The 18,174-nt window shown below is 37.8% G+C and overlaps 1 protein-coding gene across 5 annotated transcripts in view; it reads right to left on the bottom strand.

The window, feature by feature from the left end:
- The window catches only part of cadm2b (cell adhesion molecule 2b), a 148,095-nt gene that overhangs the window by 29,157 nt on the left and 100,764 nt on the right, over positions 1-18,174 (bottom strand). For 4 of the 5 annotated variants that reach the window (XM_040037538.1, XM_040037539.1, XM_040037541.1 and 1 more), the window contains exon 2: positions 14,189-14,215. The exons of the other annotated variant lie outside the window; for it this stretch is intronic. In XM_040037538.1, the coding sequence (XP_039893472.1) occupies positions 14,189-14,215 (27 nt within the window). The remainder of the gene's footprint in view (positions 1-14,188; positions 14,216-18,174) is intronic. 5 annotated transcript variants of the gene reach the window in all.

The following is an 18,174-nucleotide window of genomic DNA, read 5'->3' as shown; positions in this document are numbered from 1 at the left end:
TCTTCAAAAACATGCAAGAATTTCGATACTGTTCAATTAATATCTGTTAGAGCCCGCAATAGGCTATTTCTGAAGAATTTTAGCACATTACAGCTGATAAAACACAGGTCTAAATAAATAAGTAATGGCTGAACTGCATTTAGCTGTTTCAGTTTCAGGATCCTGGTATGTTGAGGCATACTGTCTCAGCCATACTCTCATGGTGTGATGACAGTGATAATACTGCTTTCCCTTCTACTAAAACCCCATCATTTTAATAGCATCTGTTAAAGTTAAAGAACGAGTGGAACAAGGCATAAAATACATGGCACAATGAAAAATGCGTTGTGCATTTTGTACTTAAGGTAATAAAGTCTGGTGACCTTGTAATCGCAGCTTCCACTTGAGCAGAGGTAAAATGATCGGTGTGCAGGGTCTTTTCTAATGACTACTGCACTGTTGAAGTGGACAGACAGATGCCTAATCGAACATCTCCCTAAGAAGAACACAGGCACACACTGGGAAAAAAGTACAAGCTACATCGACGTGAATCTTCATAGTATCAGATTATGCTTTGTAGATAAACACTGTTACAAGCACAAAGGCTGTATTAGCTTTTCTTTGATGGAAATAAGAAACAGAGTGATATAAATATTGGAGCCCTTTAAAAACTGTAGCTTCAGAGCATTTAGTTATTTAGAAAAATGACTATATGAAGTGGGAAGTGAAATAAAGACAGAATTATTTTTAAACAGCAGAAGCTTTCATAAGATTTTTTCAAAGGTACAGGTTTATTGGAGTCAAATTTTAAAAAGTCCAGTAGTCTGTCTGTCTGTCAAGTATTATCTGTCTCCAAATGAATGAAAGAAAAAATATTGAGAAAAGTAAGCAAGGATGTGTAGTTTGTGTTGAGTCATGGCTGTATTTCCCAGTGAATGAAAACAAACTGTAGAAGTAATAGAGGTATTAAGGTTGTCTGCTCTACTGATGAGCCAAGACGACTCCGTGAAGTGCAGTGATGAAATGAGGAATAAGCCTGCACTTTTGCAAGATGTTTTGGGGGAGGATAGACCATCCTTTAAACACAACGTTTTTCACTTTTGCAGGCTAAAGAACTTCAATACTGGGCATTGCTATATCATTTTTTCAGTGGTTAGGTGTATTATACTGAAAAAGAGGGGGATAGTTATTTTCAGGCAGTTACAGCTGAAGGTTGACAGCTTGCACATATTCACAGCAGACAGGATGCAACCTGCCTGCCGTGACAGTGAATAGGTGAGGATTGAGTGACCCAAGATGTCTTGATGAAACTAACTGCTGCCCTGTGATACATGAATACCATTAATGTTTGCTTTTTCAAGCTGGATACTCTGCCTCTTTATGTGAGAATACCATGGAGTGCTAAAGTTAACAAAAAAAAAGTCAATATCTGATGTCATGGGTGCTTCTCGCTCCCCCGCTTTCCAATCCAGCCTCCCTACAGCTCTGCAGAAAGGGAGGTTAAGATTAAAAACATAAAATAATGAAACCTTAACTGAGTGAACCCATTTCACTCAAAATTTATTATATTAAAGTCCAAGATTTTATTGTTTTGCCATAGTGACCTTGCTTTAATTAAAAATATCTCTAAGGCATCAGTCTGCTTATGGGCCTACCTATTAAACTACAGTTGGTCCCTTGGTAGCCCTTTCCCATTTTGCAATATAGCTTTATATATATATATATATATATTTTAGTGATCACGTGGATCTGCTATACAGTGGGGCAAAAAAGTATTTAGTCAGCCACCGATTGTGCAAGTTCCCCCACCTAAAATGATGACAGAGGTCAGTAAATTGCACCAGAGGTACACTTCAACTGTGAGAGACAGAATGTGAAAGAAAAATCCATGAATCCACATGGTAGGATTTGTAAAGAATTTATTCGTAAATCAGGGTGGAAAATAAGTATTTGGTCAATAACAAAAATACAACTCGATACTTTGTAACATAACCTTTGTTGGCAATAACAGAGGTCAAACGTTTACTATAGGTCTTTACCAGGTTTGCACACACAGTAGCTGGTATTTTGGCCCATTCCTCCATGCAGATCTTCTCGAGAGCAGTGATGTTTTGGGGCTGTCGCCGAGCAACACGGACTTTCAACTCCTGCCACAGATTTTCTATGGGGTTGAGGTCTGGAGACTGGCTAGGCCACTCCAGGACTTTCAAATGCTTCTTACGGAGCCACTCCTTTGTTGCCCGGGCGGTGTGTTTTGGATCATTGTCATGTTGGAAGACCCAGCCTCGTTTCATCTTCAAAGTTCTCACTGATGGAAGGAGGTTTTGGCTCAAAATCTCATGATACATGGCCCCATTCATTCTGTCCTTAACACGGATCAGTCGTCCTGTCCCTTTGGCAGAAAAACAGCCCCATAGCATGATGTTTCCACCCCCATGCTTCACAGTAGGTATGGTGTTCTTGGGATGCAACTCAGTATTCTTCTTCCTCCAAACACGACGAGTTGAGTTTATACCAAAAAGTTCTACTTTGGTTTCATCTGACCACATGACATTCTCCCAATCCTCTGCTGTATCATCCATGTGCTCTCTGGCAAACTTCAGACGGGCCTGGACATGCACTGGCTTCAGCAGCGGAACACGTCTGGCACTGCGGGATTTGATTCCCTGCCGTTGTAGTGTGTTACTGATGGTGACCTTTGTTACTTTGGTCCCAGCTCTCTGCAGGTCATTCACCAGGTCCCCCTGTGTGGTTCTGGGATCTTTGCTCACCGTTCTCATGATCATTTTGACCCCACGGGATGAGATCTTGCGTGGAGCCCCAGATCGAGGGAGATTATCAGTGGTCTTGTATGTCTTCCATTTTCTGATGATTGCTCCCACAGTTGATTTTTTCACACCAAGCTGCTTGCCTATTGTAGATTCACTCTTCCCAGTCTGGTGCAGGTCTACAATACTTTTCCTGGTGTCCTTCGAAAGCTCTTTGGTCTTGGCCATGGCGGAGTTTGGAGTCTGACTGTTTGAGGCTGTGGACAGGTGTCTTTTATACAGATGATGAGTTCAAACAGGTGCCATTCATACAGGTAACGAGTGGGGGACAGAAAAGCTTCTTACAGAAGACGTTACAGGTCTGTGAGAGCCAGAGATTTTCCTTGTTTGAGGTGACCAAATACTTATTTTCCACCCTAATTTACGAATAAATTCTTTACAAATCCTACCATGTGAATTCATGGATTTTTTTTTCACATTCTGTCTCTCACAGTTGAAGTGTACCTCTGGTGCAAATTACTGACCTCTGTCATCATTTTAAGTGGGGGAACTTGCACAATCGGTGGCTGACTAAATACTTTTTTGCCCCACTGTATGTATATATATATCTATATATATATCTATATATATATATAGATATATAGATATATCTATATATATATAGATATATATATATATTTTTTTTGTGCTGAAGCGAAGAGGCCACTCGAGTAAAAGCTGAAACTGGGAATATCACCCTGAGCCAAGAGCTTATGGTCCACATTCAGGTGGGCCACCAGGACACTGATCATCACTCACAATGTCAGCAAACACAAGATTAGTCAAGTTGTTTGCTGTGCTTCACACAGTCAGAATGCTGCTGACACATCTCTCAACCATGGCATTAACTTTCATGCAGAATCAAGTGACACTGCCTCATGAATCAAATATTTACCTGCACAGCTAAAATTAGGTAGAAATGTAAATGGGGAGAGAGGATAGCGTCTTCATTGTAAACACAAATATTTGATGATTAGATTTTAAAGCGGAACCAAAGGAACAGATGTCTGCTGAAACACAGGCTGGATGCAAGTACTTCTCATCTCTATGAGGGATGAGGTCTGTACAGCAGGTGTAGAGTACAAATATGAATACAGATGTGCAGAATGGCTGGCTGTTGAGTGTACATTAGCAATAAACTATTTCATTTCATCTCAGCCAGTCTCTTTTCATGCTGTTATCAGAATGCAGCTCAGACCAGACCATAGCCTGATGGAATCTCAGTCTGACAATATTAGAAGCCAAGAATATGATACTTAGGTTATTGATTCTGCAAGTCTTGTGATCTGGTGGGTATCTAGAAAATGTGAATATGAGAAAGATAGTCTTTGTGACTATACTTAAATAGAGGATTAAGACGGTTCACTGATGAATGTAAATTGAGCCCTTTATCACTATTTCTGTAGATTTCGTTTTACTGTTTTGATATAATACTCATGGAAAATCATGCCGTGCTTAGAAACTAGGTCAGAAAACCAAATCATTGGAGAACAGTGTTGCATATATAATTTCACTGATTCGTCTAACGACCACTGATCCAGGCCATAAGGTGAAAAAGCCTAGAAATGTCTCTGTCTGGGAGAACAGAGAGTTGGTGGAGGAAGAATGAGCCATACCACCCCAAAAGCCTTTCTCAGTTTCAGCTGACTGCACCAAATAATGGAAAGCAGTGCCTTGATGAATGGCTGGAGAGCAGTCAAGCACACCACTGCAGAATAAACTATAAACTGCAGGCAGGATAAAAAGAAAACAAATAACTCAGGAAAAAAAAAACAGTGGCAAAAATGCCTCCATTCATTAAGAAATGAATTTTCATTCATTTTCATATGAACGGCAGTTATCAAGCCATAAGTTCACCTCTGGTGCTTGATTTTACAAGAACTTCTTTGCAAATAGAGGTTTTAGAGGTTCTGAGCACCCCACTGCATACTAATGAGACACAGTAACTTCGCAGAGTGATGCCGGTAACAAAATGCTAAGAGTTTGTCTACAAATCACATGGATTTATGGTGAGAACTGAATGTATGCTGTAGATGATCTAATTATGCATATATCTATATTTTAAGTGTTTGATAACTCAGACATCAACATATTATAATTATAAAATTGCTATAAAACAAAAATGGGAACATTTGTTTGCTGCTATTCAAAAGGTCAAATTAAATGATGTTGGATGGATAGACAGATAATCAGATAGATAAATAGACAGATGTTAAATAAAACCTAAATCTCATTGTAAGCTTACATGTTATTTAACTAGACAATATACTCTTGGGAACATAGTAATTAATGCTTGTCACTTGACAAAATTGTAATTAATTGCCTAAGTCTAAACTGCGTGGCCTATATGCCGCCATGTTGAGAGAGAAAAGGAAGTTTCATATCCGCAGTGTAAAAATATTCCATTTAATTAAAAGCTGTGAAGACCTCTTGTGGGGTGTATTTGGTGGTGGAAAGAACAAAAAAATAACAGCTTGCTGTCTCTTGCACAAGACAAATACAGGCAGCTCCCGGGTCAGTGTGAAGGTTTAGAAAAACATCCTATAAGGTTCTCTTTAACTTGCTTTGGAAAATCTTTTCATCCTCATCATAAATTAATACATGCTGTCATAAATACCCCGTCACAGCAGTGAACCTGAAATTTTACCTACTAAATTCTTCAAAGAGGTCACAGAGGTGATTTCACCAACTATATTCTTTGTTGTAAATAACTCAGTGACTAATGGTTTTGTCACATATTTTACAATCCAGTCTGGCTCCTTTAAAGACACCCAGCCTTGATTCAAACCTCCTTACTAACCTTGCTTTTATCTCAATGATTATGGAAAAAATCCTTTCATGGCAATTCTTGGTGATGACAAAAACAGATATTCAGTTAAGATGTGTGTTTTTCACGAAACATCAAGGAAACACGTTTGAAAAAAGACCCCTCAAAAATTCCACTCAAAGTTATGAATCATTTAATTTGAGAGAAGGTACAGATGAAAGGTGTCTCTGAGAGTAGCAAAAATAGAAATGAAAATGTTTTCTTTTAGTGACCTTGATTCCTGTGCAGGTAGGGTACATTACAGCATAACTACAGGACCTGTCTCACTCTTGTCTTTACAGTCTTTAAGATCTTTCATAACAGTGTGTGTTTTATTTGAAAATGTATTTAATGCTGCAATTAAGTCAGAAAGAAATGCTATTTTCAGGATTGAAAGCATGAAAAGGCTAAATGGGAACTGAAGGTTTTAACTAACAGTGTGTAAATGCTAAATAAAATTATGCTGTAGGTCAAAACTTGAAAAGCAAACCTGTTTCAGACATTTTGGCAGCCATTCCCTTCTTTTTCCTTTCTTTCTTTCTCTTTTTTTGATTGATGATAAGATTTTGTTCCTAACTTCTGCATCAAGGTCTTGCCCAAGCTACATTCTCTGAACTTTTGGCCTCTTATGAGTCAGAGTGCAGCTTTAGTAGCACAGGCACTGCTCTTGGCAGTTGCTAAGTCCAGGCTCAAGATGAAAGATGACTGGATTTCCCTGTTAGGACACCTAGGCTCTGAGGTGTCCTGCCATACAAGCTCAGACTGTTAAATCAGTGTCATACTTTAACATCACTTCCGAAATCTCCTCTCAACCAAATATATATATATATATATGTATGTATGTATGTATGTATGTATGTATGTATGTATATATATATATATACATACACATATATATAGCTCAATCATATTGGAAAACCTCTTTCGTATTGTCTATCCCAATGAAGCATTTCTCTCTCAGACCAGATCTGGCTACCTTGTGGTTCCTAGAGTTTCCAAATGTTGAATGGAAGACAAAACATTTAGGTTTAAAACTTTAGGTTTAAAACTTTGCATTTTAAAGAATAAAACTTGTGCTTAGGACTGACTCAGGATGAATGACCCTTAACTATCTGTGTTTCCATTAGGGAGACCAGGGTCTAAAGAAAACTCCAGAGAGAATCTTATCCTAGGGTGCTCATCTTTTCTCTCTCTGCTTTCTTCCAAACCCAACTGGTCAATTCAACCTGAGGCTGGTTCTACTTCCGGGTTCTTCCTGCTAAAAGGGAGATTTAACTCTGACCGTCACTGGATGCTTAGGTCGATGATTTTCTTGTTAATATGTAGTTTAAACTATGCTGTGCCTGATCTCTGTTGAACAACGGCACTAAGCTGGGCAAATGAGAGTAAGGATAGGATCGCAGGAAAGCAAAGATCAGAGTGGAAAGTTCTGTGGGTAATTTTATTCTGTCTGAAAAACTGAACTCTTACAAATACATTTGCAATAAGGACAAACACTAAAAATGAAGCTGCATGCCTTTCAGTTGCAAACTTGTCACTGTGCCTCTTGAGTAAACCCTCTTCTTGAGCCCCCAGAAGAAGGTTTTGCACTGGTTCAAACAAATGATGACTCTGGACCCAGGAGTAAAAAAGAATAATTTTAAAAGACTAGTTTTTGTTTGTCAACTGACTCCATATAAAGTGCAGAGAACCAGTACCAATCATCCTCAGTAGTTTTTAAGGTACCAGGCATGTAGGTTACTCTGATCTACTCTTTTAAGTAGATGGACTTAATGAGATGTGGAGGCCATCTGCAACAGTAAACCTTGTTCTTCAAGTTGCTGAAAAGACACGATTATGCCACTTCACATTTGGTGGATGATCAACCTCCATGGCCTAAAGGTTTGCACAGTATTGTAAAAGACTTGACAGACCTACTAGGCCTGGCACAGGTGTACTTTATTTGATCTTCCTCACTCTTGTCTTTTGAACTTTATAATTACTAAATGACATGACACAAAAATGAACAGATTGTTGAACCCTACACTTTCATTCAGCATCATTAACAGGACACTGTCAGACATATGTAGTACTAAAGAGCCAGACTAGATTCAAGAGTGATGGTCTCAGCTCAAAAAGATATAATCATGCCCGAGGATATCTGTCTCAAGCTGTCCAGATAATGGTTGCCTGTCACATTATTCTCCAACATGGTATTGATATTATTGTTTAGTACAGCATTTATGTAGTCTCCCTTCTAAAATGAAAAACAGCCCTCCCTCAAGCTGAAGGAAGTGGATTTTATTAAAGCTAACTATATGGTAAAAGGCTATTGAAACTGAAGACAAACAGGCCTTATTTCTGAAGCACTGAAACCAGTTAGTTTGAAATCTATTAAAGAACGCAATCTCTACTGTACTAATCCGCTAAAATATGTCAATTTAGAGTCTGTAGTGCAAAATGAAAAGCATCTCATTAAATTTCAATGCGTAAATTAGTATAATAATGTAACCATGATAATAATGACGGTATAATGAGGAGATCTGACAAAATCTTTAAAACAAGAGCAGCTTCTGTTATAAATGGCAGCTCTGCCTGCAGCTAATCTACTGGTTAGAAATAGATTACATAACTGTGCATTTGCTGCACATCAATATTCCATATTCTGTTTTCTTTCTTTTTTTTGTTATTTGAGTGCATTAACACACACTTTTAAAGGATTATTATGATAATTATAAAGTATATTTTAACCTGCGGCAGGTCAGTTTTCTGCTTGAGCACTCACATCAAAATTTCCATCTTCATCTGTCCATGTGAACATTTTAATGGATTGTTGATGGATGTGTTGTTAAACAAGCATAAGTTTCTTTCTCTTACTCTAACACACTACCTGATTTGGTTTTCAAACAAAAATTTGTTTCTTTAATTTGCTGTTTAGTTTGGCAGCAAAGCTACATTGGAAAAGAGTGTGGGCTGGGTTAAAATACAACAGTTCACAACAATAACCCTAGACATTGAAAGATGAGTGACACTGGTCTCACTATGACACAACCAGTGCATTAAAGCACCAACCCCAAAAGACACTCTCTGTAATGCCAGCAGTTTTGACAAAACTGCAGTATATGTGAGTCTGGGAATAAGAATGAGCTTGCACAGCCCAGCACAAGTCCTGGAGGCATAATGCTAACACTGATTGTACACATGAAAACCCCAGATGAGTTCTTCCTCCTCTTTGTGTGGGTTTTCACAAGATACATAACAGATCAGGGTTGTCCCTCGGATGGTTTCTATTGACAATTCCAAGGAAATTCCATTTAAACAAGATGACACATCTTTGAAAGGGAGAAAAAAAGAGGCTTTACAGGCAAGTGTGTTGTTGTCAGAGCTCAATTATTCTGGTCTAAAGAGATTTTGTCCACACAATATCCGCTATGGTCCGTTCCATATTTGTTATTGTTTGCTTCTATACTTGCACAAGCACACTGAGGTAACTTCAAGCTCAATTGTGGGAAACTGAATGATAGAACTGCTTAGATTGCTTAGAAAGCTGATAGTGTATGAGTTAATTATGCATCATAACCCTTCTCAGCTATGTGAAACATGTCAAGAAGATTTTCAGCCTGATTTGTGCTAAATTCACACAGACCATTATGGGCTTGTTCCCCCTCACAGTAGTCAGTTTCCAGTATAACATTTGAGGGGTGAGGAAGTGTAGTTCTACAAAAAGCCAAGATACTGCACATAGGCATTTAGCAAAGGACCTGAGCTTGAAGAAGACACCCTCACAACACAGTAGTGTGTGGATTACTTAAGTGAATGCAATGTGCAAACATAGAAGTAATGTAAACACCATGCTCATCACATCTATGATTTAAATATCAGTATCTTTGCAGACACATTCATTACCTACCTTTGACTGTTTTTCCTAAAACAAACGCTATGGAATAACATGATAATGAGAAAAGATAAGACAAGCTGTAGTTTACTGCTAAAGTAACCCCATGAGATCAGATTGTTTGCCGAGTGACCTTTCCCGAACACGGGCAAAAACATGTTTGATATGATTTAAATCTGACTAAAAGGTCACATCGTTCACACAAAAGAATCACTTACACTGACAGTGTAATTTAAGTTGGTATGACATCCACATAAATGCATACCATGCTTATTATAAACGTACTGATCTGAGGAACTGAACTGAAGAAATGCTATTGTGTGCTATTTTAACAGCTACCTGCCTACAGTCGGTAGCTAAAGATTTAAGCAACTATTTAAGGACAGCAGCTAATTAGCACTAAATCTAGATCTGATCAATGAACTGAAGCTAATCTGTAAATGTACACCATAGACTTAGTTGCAGATAATGTCACAAAAAAGAAACTGCAAGAAATATTTGAAATTATACAGGCCTTTCACCATAAAATGCATTTAGATACTGAAATCTATACATAATATAGTAAAAGCAAATATTTTGATTACATGTAGCCAAACTGGTCATGTATTTAATGTCTGTGAGGTATGTAGGTAACAGATAGATAGCTTTTATGTCCGTACTTGATGCATGCTCAATCATCCAGGTAAGTAAATCCCAAAAGGTTGATTCTGTTCATTTCTCCCACTGAAAACGCTACGTCCAGATGAACAGAATCAACCTTTTGGGATAGCTTTTAATGATTTCTAATGATGATTAACCTCTCATTAGCGATCATGATTCCTGGTAATTTCTCCTTTCCAGCATAAAGGATTTATTTGGCAGCACTCATTAGATAGACCAATGCTGAGAACTGGGAAACTCCAGGGAAGTCAGTGAAGACCTAAGAAGGGAAATTTATACAAGGTAGGAAGGTCTCTTGGAGCCATTTTCAAACAATTGCAGATTTCAAGATCATCAGTTCCACTTGCATATACACAACTTTTAACTTAGACTTACACACAGTTCAAACAACTGTGTGTAAACGCAAGTCATTTAGATTTGTTACCTCTTTGCCAAGGTCAGTCATCCTCAAATGGAGGAAATTAGTTAGGTTGTTTACTGCAGGAACCACCAACGCACAAGTGTGCCATGAACTGAAAACTCCTGGAACATCAGCATCGCTGCAAAGCGAGGTTTACATCACCATGGGTTTGGAGGGTGCCAACAAAGAAGAAGTAGAAACCCCTACTCCAAAACTGACACCTTCAACCTCAACTGACCTTCTCAGCTGCACACGTGGACAACCCAAGTGCTTTCTGGAGAAACATTTTATGGTGAGACAATACAAAGATTGAGCTTTGAGATTTGGCCAAAAGAGGAATGTTTGGAGGCTTTCAGAAATAAGAACACTGTGCCAACTGTCAAGCATGGTGGTGGTAGCATCATGCGCTGGGGATATTTTGTTTCCAGTGGTACTGGTACATTGCAAAATGTGAATGGAATAATGAAGAATGAGGACTACCTCCAAATTGTTCAACTTTATCTCAAATCACACACGCAAAACCAAAACGCAGGCTAACATTAGGCTTCTGGAATAGCCTTCTCAAAGCCACAAACTTATTCCTATTTAAAATTTATGGACACTGAAAAAAAGCTGGTTCCATGGTAGTAAACTAACCAACTGAAAGAAACTCTACCTAATCCAAGAGGATTGGTCAAATATCCAGCCAGAATTATGTCAGATGCTTTTTGATAGTTACCAAAAGTAACTAGTGCAAAATGCTAAAGGAAATTTAACCAAACCATTCATCTAATATTCATTTAACCAAAATGAATATTAGAGTCTTTATGTATCATTTTGTATCATTTTTTTTTTTTTTTACACACAGTATAGTATATTCCATAAAATAATCTGGTGTCTACGTTCACGTGCAACTGGCCTCATACTTATTGCTCTTGTTTTTTTTCCTTCCTTTTTGTAAAATCAATTAGTTGTCATCTTTGCATTAAATTTGTTTATGTAGATTGTACAAAGATATATTATGCACCCTCTATCTGCACTAGGATTACAGTGATTTTTTACAGTGGCTCCATCATCTGTAAACCAGAACTCAGACACACACAATGCATGTGATGAGATAACCCACCGGCACACAAAAAATGACTATCAGCGCTGTATTGTATTCATGGTCTGCACTGATAATGTGATCCTAAATGATGCAGTCATTTGATTGAGCTGACGAAGTCTTTCAGAAAGGAAATAACCAAGACAGAGTGAGCTGTCTGCTAGCTTTACCCTTCATCAAAAAGAACATTTTGTGCCTGTTACAGACTAACACCTGAGCAAAAGTGAACCTTCCTCGACACAGAGGTGGTACTGAGCGTCGTCCTCCCCTATAATTTACCGCAGTGGGGAAGGTGGGGGAAAAAGTAGGGGGTGGACAATCCACAGAACTGGCAATAAATATCCCTGCTGGGGGAAACTCTTAGCCATGTTTTTTTTCTGCTGTGCACGAAAAAAAAGGAAAGAAGAAAGTGGTAATACATCAGTTTCAGAAAGTGGGTCAGAAATACTGTACTGTCTCCACGTGAAACAGGAGATTTCATATTTAAGTAGTTACTTAAAATATGTACACTTAACGTGCCTCAAATTAATCACGGTCCGTGTAAGTATTACACTACACAGAAAAATAAAACTGCCAAAGTGACAGTATATTAAGGATATTCAGGCTACAAAGTGATAACAACTAGCACCACTAAGACAACAAAGAAGACAACAAGAAAAGCGTCTAATGGTAATCAACCCAACTCTCGAGGGCTGCCAAATGAAATGTTTTAATCAATGTTAATTCGGTTAAGCACAAGCTTGAGTATAATATTTTCTCAGTAAGCCCAACTATGGATTTCCTCTAAAATGTCGAGAAGGCACATGACAGGAAAAAGTAAGACTAGTTCCTAGAGTCCATTTGAGATTGCTCTTTGAGAAACGTACATTTCCTCTTTTAGATGTTCAGTAAACCCTATCCTCGCCCTTTTCTCTTTAATGTAACATAACCTCTCCTAGATTAACTGTATTTGAAAGGCTTTTAAATTCACATTCCACCTGCCTGAATGTGCCCTTCATAAAGGTTACATAACACAACATTACACAACAACCTCTGCTATTTCAACTTCATGTTTTACTGCTGCCATACGTGTTTGTCGGAGCAGAGTTGGAGCACTTTTGTCCCATTAGTCTCATTGTTTGACCAAAAATAATGGCCAATACAAGTTTCTTTCCTAAGTTTGAGGTGACCATAAAAAGTTTTCTCACGAAAAAGTTTATCCTCAGTTTTCTCTCTTTATACAATGTTTTCACTTTAATAAATGATCCTCTTTTTCCCTCTGCTTGCACTGGCCAAACCATTGCTTCATACGCTCAGGTGAATCCTCGCAGAGCAAATAAATCTATTCATAAGGTCTCGGTAAATAAGCCAAGAGGCATGTTTTCCATTATAATGATGCCTGCTAGGAGGATCTTTTATACTGACTTCTTACAGTTATTCCATGAATTACACAGCAATCATCAGCATGCATTACAGCATTACAAAATCCATTAATAAATATTCAAGACTGATGCATGGGTTCATATATATGAACCCACACACACACACACACACACACACACACACACACACACATATATATAATATATAATCAACAACTAATCAGCTACAAAGGTGCTGCTGAAAAAGCCTGTCCCATTCTACGGGTACAAAGGCTAAATGTGTATCTTCTGTTAATTATAAAAAAAACCTCCTTGGTAATTAGAAAAGACAGTATTTTCCAGGAGGGAGTGTGGGGCTTAACATTCATTTTAAGAAAAAAACAAAATTAAAAAATTAATCATTTAGTTTGGTTGAGGATATGTAAAAGAAAAAACAACCACAAACAGCAAAACAAATAGACTGAAAACTAATTAATGTATGAGTGTATGATTGTAGTGAGGGATTCAAATAAAAAATGGTAAGGTAGACATAAAGCAAATAATATCTATTTAACACCTAGATAATAAAAAAAATGCTAGCAAACTAACAAACAAAAAAGACCAATAACACAAAATGTATGTTGAACTTAAAGAAACATTGTTAAAATTACCAAATATCTAAATTAATAATGCATTTGAAAGCAGATTTTAATAGGCAATAGATCAGACTCATTGAAGTGAACATATTTATCTGAAAAAGTGTAAAATACTGATGGTCAGAGGTGAAAAAAAAAAAAAGTTGGTTACCAGAACATCTCCTGTTTGAATGTGCAATACAGCTAAGAAAATCTGTCGAGGATGAGTAAATAAGAAATGATCCCCCCTAAATATGAGGTGTCCTTGAACTGGAAACCACCCCCAGCTGCTCCAGATGAGCTGCACAGAGGCCAAATGCAGGAAAGCATGGCTGGGTGAGGCAGGCAGCACTTCAGTGTGAAATCTATACATACATGAAGAAGGTTGTATCTGAAAACAGCAAGGATGTTCAACAAACCTTTCCTGGAGAAAGAAAGGTTAACAACGACAACAAAAAAAATGCCCAGAATGGTTCAGGAGGAGCAGCGTATGTTAATGCTTGCTAGGCTTTTGGTGGAGATAAAAGGGTGATCCAAACATTGTTTATTGGGAACTGCGTGCAACATAAATCATGTAGCAAGAAAATGGAGGCAATAACTCACCTCTAGCTTTGCTTTTTGTCCCAGCCACTGATAGCATGAGGGGGTAAAGGAAGGAGACAGGAAGTTAGATAGGTAGTGTGAAGGAATACAATTGATAGCATAATGATTATTTGCTCCATGGTGACAGGAAGTATAAGATTAAATGTTGTTAATATGGAAATGGGAGTAGGATACTCAGTACTCATTTATAACATAACTTGATGATGTGTCAAGTGTTATCACCAATACATTACCAAGAGACAGAAAAGACTTGACTATTACATCTTTATCAGTTTTAACTCTATTACAACCTTATTTGTACCATTAATCCTTCATTAAAACATGCATCTGTAGCTCCTGTCCCAAGTAATGTAGTTACTTAGAATTAAAGTCAAACGAAAGTCAGAACACTCCAATATAGTTATGGTAACTGTAACTGCCTATTTTTTCTGGCAATAGTGTTGCATATGACATGATTAAATACTAAATACAGCTTTACAGCAGCATCTGTTAGGATAGTAAAACACCAAGGGTCTTTGGATCAAGTTAAAGCCAACTAATGTAATCATTTTATGCAAAGCAGTTATTTGATGTCATCACATAAGTACAAGAGGTGAGTATGTAATCCCCAAAAGTGCCTGTCTGAGTATTTCAGAAAGTGATGATCTTCTGGGATTTTTCCACACAAATATCACTAGGGTTTACAGAGAATTGTCCAATAAAGTGGAAATATCCATTAAGTGGCAATTCTCTGGGTGTAAATGCCTTGTTGATGCTGGAAGTCAGAGGAGGGTTGCTAGAATGCTTTGAGATGACGAGATGATGAGGTAACAATAATTCAAATGACAATTCATTACAACTAAGGTATGCAAGAAAAGCATCACCGAATGGAAACAAGTTGAACCTTGAAGCAGATGGGCTACAGCAGAAGACCACATTGGGTGCCACTCCCAAGCTTAGCTTACTAAGGACGGGAAGCTGAGGCTACAATTCACACGAGCTCACAAAACCAGACAATAGTAGATTGGAAAAATGTTGCTGGGTTTAATGAGTCTTAATTTCGGCTGCGAGAGTCAGATGGTAGGGTCAGAATTTGGCCAATTAAATCGTCAACAGTATAGGTTGGTGGTGGTTGGTGTCATGGATATTTTCTTGGGACATTTTGGGGCCTTTAGTACCAACTGAACAATGGTTAAACAGGCTACCTGAGTATTGTTGGCGACCATATCTTTCCCTTGATTACTGCTGCCAGCAAGATAATGCTGTATGTCACCCAGCTTTAATCATCGCAAACATCTCCCCTAGACATATCCATACTGTACCTCCCACAGGTATGTCATCTGGACCAACTGCCTTTCGCTCTTCATCCTCTTCACAGCTGCTCTTACTTCCTCCTTACTAATTCTCTGGATTCTGTCCTCCTCGCTCTCCCATTTTCTGCATTCATTATTCTCAAAATACTGCTTCAACGTACCCAGTATGCTCTTTACATGTTAGCACATCTCTATCTCTATTCTTAACCACCCTAACCCACAGCAGATTCTTTCCAGCTCAATCTCTCTACGTAACCAACTGATAAAATTCCTTTTTTCCTTCCTTAGTGTCCACCTCACCAAAAATCGGTTTTGAACTGGATATCCTGGCAACAACTGAAACTATTACGCTATTATAAGCTGAAGTCTGATTTCTCAGGGAATGTAACAAGTAAGATATGTTCAAGCATTTGTAATTTATTATTTTTCTTATTTTTTTTATTTTGGCATTAGTGATTTATTTTTGTTTGAAAATTAATGTTTTACTTACAAATTTCTCCCAGATTTTCACAGACTAAAGGTCATGCAATGCACTGCTACTTGTGGACAGAGAAAATAACTCACAAAAGCACTTCTGAAATTGTCAAGAAAGCCTCACTTATACAATTTACCACTCTTCTCTGGTCCACAAATGTACTGTATGCTGACACATCTGGTCTATTATGGGAAATATCCAACATACCACTATTCCTTTCCAGCTGCTGGTGCCAGTGGCATTGTTCACGCTATGCATGCCTCATTTGATTCTCTTGTTGTGAAGGATAATTTTTCACTTCTTATCATTTTTCTGCTACTCAAAGTTGCATTAGTATTCAGCATGCTCATGAATGCTGCATGTTTGTTTTCCCCATTGCTGACATTTGATATCAGCTGGCCATCGCTGGTAACAATAATAACACAGTTGCAGAGAAAGGTCTTAGAGAGGCATGACACTTCCCGTGTTCTTGCATGTGCATGTGTGTTTTAAATAATGCTGCTGAAATTAAAAGAATGTAATCAGTCCTTTTTTTCCCTTTGCAACCAGCCTTCACAAGGCAAGTTCTGCACATTCGTATTTGTTCTCTCTTAATAGTCAGGTCAAATGTTCAATAAAAACTATGATTAGATTGCTCGTTGTGGTATTTTGGAAAAAGTAATATTTCTGACTTAAAAATAGGTCCGTGGTAATTTGACGTGTGCACAAGGGACAACATTTTTATCTATAAAAATGGATAATTTTTTGATGCTCCTTGAACAAACTTATCTGATGAGGAAACCTGGAAGATCACACAAGTAATGTATGACAATCTACTATCTAATGGAAAATTCATTGTTTTTGACACTCATTAATCTTTCTGTAAGCCTTCAAGCCTGCGCCTCTTCCTATTTTCTCCTTATGTGGAAGTTATTAATCACAGACTCTCTCTAAATTTAATAGTGTTGACAAAGTCAGACACCATGATAAGATTCTCCTTGCTGTGAACTGGAAATGTTTGCAAGCACATGGCAAGCATATCAATATATTCTCTCTGACAAGTATAACACTTTGACATTCCTAAGAGGACTTTCACTGAAAATCGATAGGAGAGCGCATAACAACACACTTCTGTAAGAATGTCAGTATATTTAATACACTTGTCATGGTTAACTGCACAAGGTCAACGCTACAGCATGTGGAAATACTGCAAACGCCCACCTGCTACTGTTCATATAACTAAATGAACTGAGTAATTATATTAATAATCACACTTTATTATAGCATAATGAGGAGAGTCAACTCTCTCAAAAGCAGGAATAATCGTGAGCAGGTTTGAAAATCATTCAGCGTGATGAAATACAACGTTGCACCTATATATGTGTCTATATAATCATTAGATCAATTAGATTAATTATTGCAAGAAGAGCAGGGCGATATGACCAAAAATATTTATCACGATATACATTTGAAAATTTGCAATAATGATATAACTGACGATATAATTGACACTAGACAAAATACTTTACAACTCCACAACTTTATTAGTGCAAAAAAAAAACCATCAGTGTATTTTCACTTAAACAAGCAGCTGTTTTTTATGTGCATGAAAGTTATATAAAAATTTAACAGTGCAAATGCAAATTCCTTGCTGACAGTTTAACCAAAAGGCATTTCCAGTGGAAACTGGCCGACAATCCTCAGCATAACCATGTATAATATTCACAAAACTTAAAAAGAGGTTATACACACACAATAAGGTAATTGTTAGGATGCCTGGGTCGTTGACCCAGAGTTTTGAGTTTATTATATCATTTATCATTTCTAGTTTTTTGGTTTCTTTGTCAGAGTTGTCTTCTGGTTTCTGTTCTGTTCCATAGTTGCTGTCTCCCTGTGTCCAGTCAGAGTCTGTGTCTGTAGTTCAGTCTGTGTTATGTTTCCTGTTTTACTTTGGAGGTGCATGTCTTATGTTAATGTGTCTGGTTTTGCTTCCCCTGTTTCGTTAGGCCTGATTTGCCCCAGCTGTGTTTCTCTCCTATTCTCACGTCCCATCTGACATTAAGAGTAATAAACTCACCTCTGATCCGTGGGGAACTTCCCTTTTGGATGATGACGTAGACTGGGAAACGTTTTTTTCATTTTGCTCCCTCTGAGCAGGGAGGAATCAAGGACAATAATCCTCAGGTTAAGACTATGAACCCTGTTAAAACTGTGAGCAATGTTACTAGTACTAAGACATT

Source organism: Simochromis diagramma, unplaced genomic scaffold (assembly GCF_900408965.1).
Source record: "Simochromis diagramma unplaced genomic scaffold, fSimDia1.1 OVJJ01000463.1, whole genome shotgun sequence".
Lineage (NCBI taxonomy): Eukaryota > Metazoa > Chordata > Actinopteri > Cichliformes > Cichlidae > Simochromis > Simochromis diagramma.
Note: the sequence above shows the minus strand (reverse complement) of the source record. Positions and strands in the feature narration are given on the sequence as shown.